This window comes from Apaloderma vittatum, unplaced genomic scaffold (genome assembly GCF_000703405.1).
Source record: "Apaloderma vittatum isolate BGI_N311 unplaced genomic scaffold, ASM70340v1 scaffold25536, whole genome shotgun sequence".
NCBI lineage: Eukaryota > Metazoa > Chordata > Aves > Trogoniformes > Trogonidae > Apaloderma > Apaloderma vittatum.
Genome location: NW_009722652.1, coordinates 209 through 3520, shown reverse-complemented (window position 1 = coordinate 3520; position 3312 = coordinate 209). Strand labels below are relative to the sequence as shown.

At 55.6% G+C, this 3312-nt stretch overlaps 1 protein-coding gene across 1 annotated transcript in view; it reads right to left on the bottom strand.

Moving 5' to 3' along the window:
• The window catches only part of LOC104275791 (copine-2-like), a gene marked incomplete at its 5' end in the record, with an annotated part of 6352 nt that extends 3916 nt beyond the window's left edge, over positions 1–2436 (bottom strand). Inside the window, 2 exons of the mRNA XM_009871839.1 lie at positions 288–421; positions 2385–2436. Of these exons, the coding sequence (XP_009870141.1) occupies positions 288–421; positions 2385–2436 (186 nt within the window). The remainder of the gene's footprint in view (positions 1–287; positions 422–2384) is intronic.
• Positions 2437–3312: the final 876 nt, after the last annotated feature.

Genomic DNA, 3312 nt, shown 5'->3' with positions numbered 1-3312 from the left:
CCCCCCCTCGTCTCCATTCTCTCCCCAGTAATTTCTGCCGCTCCACAGCTGCGGTTTTGTTGACTCATCAACTTTTTTGAGTTATTTTTTTGCTCCTGAGAAGCACCTGCACCGATTCTACATCCTCCATCTGAAGTGACGACGGCCGACCGAGACTGCAGAGATGGTTCTGGCAGTACGGTCCTGCCTCCCCACCCGTCGCAAAACACGAGATGAAGCTCAGGTGTTGCCTCCCCCTGCCCAAAACATGGGTATCGCCGTCGCGTGATGGGACCTGAGGGACTTACGGACGCGGTCTGCTGTTGGGTGGCCTGAGCCGCGAAGCGAGCCACGTGGTTGACGATGGGCGAGAAGTTGGTGGGTCCATAGAAGCGGATGTGGGGCAGGCAGGCCGAGTACGCTTGGACGATGCCCTCCACACCTGCAGGGAAAGCAGAGAAGCTCAGCGTTACAACGCGCCCAACTCAGCACCATTAGCTAACGCTGCCGTGGGAACTGAAGTTAGACCCGTTTTCTTTCGCCCCATCCAGTTCCACAGGCTTCATCCACCTCAAGATTTTTTCATCACTTTGTAGAGGGTCCTCAAACCTTCTCAGGTAGCTCCCACAGCTTTAGCTTTCCTTGTGCTTCTGCAAAAACCCCAGAATCAACCAAAAAGCAGAAAGAGGAGCAACTCCCGGCTTCTGAGCGTAATCAAAACCCCCGCAGATACAAAGCAGAGGTAGCGGAGAGAAGCAAAGCTCCAGAAGGACCCTCTGAGCTCGCAAACTGTTTGGGTCAGCAGAGCCCCCTCTGCCCCTGCCACAGCACAACAGGGTAAACGGTCACTTTACTGGAGGGTGGGTAATTCAGAAATGGGTGTGTCGTTCAAAAATGACCAATTCCCCAGTTAACCAGCCCATCATCAGCTCCTTGGGAAGGACCTGCAGGATGGTGGCTTTGGCACCTCGTGACACCGATGATAGATGAGGTCCAAGGAATGCTTTAGAGCGGCCGGCGAGGGGCTGAAGGCAGCAGCGGGGCAGCAGGGGCTCACAGCCCCCTCCATGGACTCCAGCGAGGCGCGGAGGCTGCCCGAGCCCCTGTTTCGCCGGGGTTAGGCGGGTGATTTTCAGAGCCCATTGCAGCCCTCACCTCTTGGATTTGGGCAGTTCTTCAGCTCTAAGATCATTTAGGTTGGAAAAGACCTCTGAGGTCATCAAGTCCAACCGTCAACCCAGCACCACCACGATCACTAAACCGTGTCCCCAAGTGCCACATCTACACGGTTCTGAACACCTCCAGGGATGGGGACTCGCCCCCTGACATGCGCAGGCAGCTTCACCGCTCTTTCACTACAGATTTTTTTCCTAATATCCAATCTAAACCTCCTCTGGTGCAACCTGAGCTCATTTCCTCTCATCCTATCACTAACACCTTGGGAGAAGAGAGCAACACCCACCTCACCACCCCCTCCTGCCAGGGAGCTGCAGAGAGCGATGAGGTCTCCCCTCAGCCTCATCTGCTCCAGCTGAACAGCCCCAGACCCCTCATCACACTTGTTCTCCAGACCCTTCCCCAGCTCCGTTGCCCTTCCCTGGACTCACTCCTTCCCCTCCAGGTCTTTCTTGTTGTGAAGGGCCCAAAACTGAACACAGGGTTCCAGGTGCAGCCTCACCAGTGCCAGGGACAGGGGGACAACCCTGCCCTGCTCCTGCTGGCCACGCTACTCCTGCCCCAGGCCAGGCTGCCATGACTGTGACCAGCTCTCAGCTGCGAAATGAAGAAGCACGTCTGAGCTCCCCATCTGCCGCACAAGCCCCGCGATCCTTGCAGGCTTGCCGGAGGAGCAGACGGCTGCTAGGACACACCAGATCCCGGTGCGAAGGCGGATTTTTTTACGCTGTCAGAATCCAGTTGCCTTTTACCCTGGGCCTTCCTACACACCCCCGAATTTTCTCCGCTCTCCGCCAAGAGCTTTTCCTTCATGTGGGCTTCACCCTTAACGTCTGTCTGTGTGCAGACCTTGAAAAACGTCCCCAAGATGTTGCTGGCGAAATGCAGAGGGGAGGACAGAAGATGTTGAAGGCACAGAATCGTAGAATTATAGAATGCATTGGGTTGGAAGGGACCTTTAGACGTTTAGTCCAACCTCCCCGCAGGGAGCAGGGACATCTTCAACTCCATCAGGTTGCTCAGATCTGAGTCCAACCTGGCTCTGAACATCTCCAGGGATGGGGATTCTACCACCTCTCCGGGAAACCCGTGTCAGGGTTTCAGCGTCAAACATTTCTTCCTGATATCTAGTTTAAATCTCCCCTTTTTCAGTTTAAAAGGCCCTGCTAAAGAGATTGTCCTCATATGGCCACCTAAGGAGTCTCAATGACCTGGTGGTGGCTGCTTACCTGAACAGAAGGGGTTTGTGGGATTGAAGTTAATGGCAAACTCATGGGACACCTGTGGAGAAGAAAAGATTCCAGTTAGCCCGGAGGGGCGGTGCCCAGCAGGTTCCTCGCTCTCAGTTCAGGCTCGTTTGGGGCTGCCGCTCCCCTGAGGCAGGACCTGACGGTCACACACGCGGCACGGTTCACCCTCGGTGGGTCAGCGACACCTCCCAGCCCTCTGCTACCCAGGTCAGGATTAAGGAGCCTTTGAGGATCCTCAAAGCCCTCGCCGTGGAGCCACCCGGAACTCCCTCAGGGCGTGCTGGGCAGCAGGTCCCAGCCTAATCTCAGGCTGGTTTTCACTGACCGTGAAACCATTCCTCCTCCAGGGCAGGTGAAAGATCCTTCAGAGGTTTTCCACCACCTCCTTTCAAGCTGAGATGTTCTCTCAGACGCTTTTTCAAGGGAGGAGGTTCTGTGGGACGCTGGCAACAGCAGCTGAGGCAGTAAAGGAGTTAAGAGTTAGGAGTAAAGAGACCCCGAGGAGCACCAAGGACCAAGGAGGACAAAGCAACGGCCTCTTCCAGCACCACTGAAGGTTGGGATCCGGGCTTCCAGACCTTCAGCTCAAAGGCTCCGGGACAAAAACCTCCTGCTCTGGCCGTGCCAGGGTTACAAAACCAGGACGTTTCCCCTCTCTCGGAAGGGTGGAGGTTTGCTGAGCTTCTCAGCCCAGGGATCGCTCCGGGAGAGCAGAGAAACCGCACCGGCCGAGCCCAACCAGTATCGAACCAGTAAGCCCAGGGCTGGAGACGTGGTTCGACCCGTGTTTCACGTACGCCTTTTCTCACAGAATCCTCGATTTTTGGGCAATATATCCAAACAAATCCAAATTTCTTCGTTTTCAGTTGTAAAGGCTCACTCTTCTTCCCCACTCACCCCTCCCCGA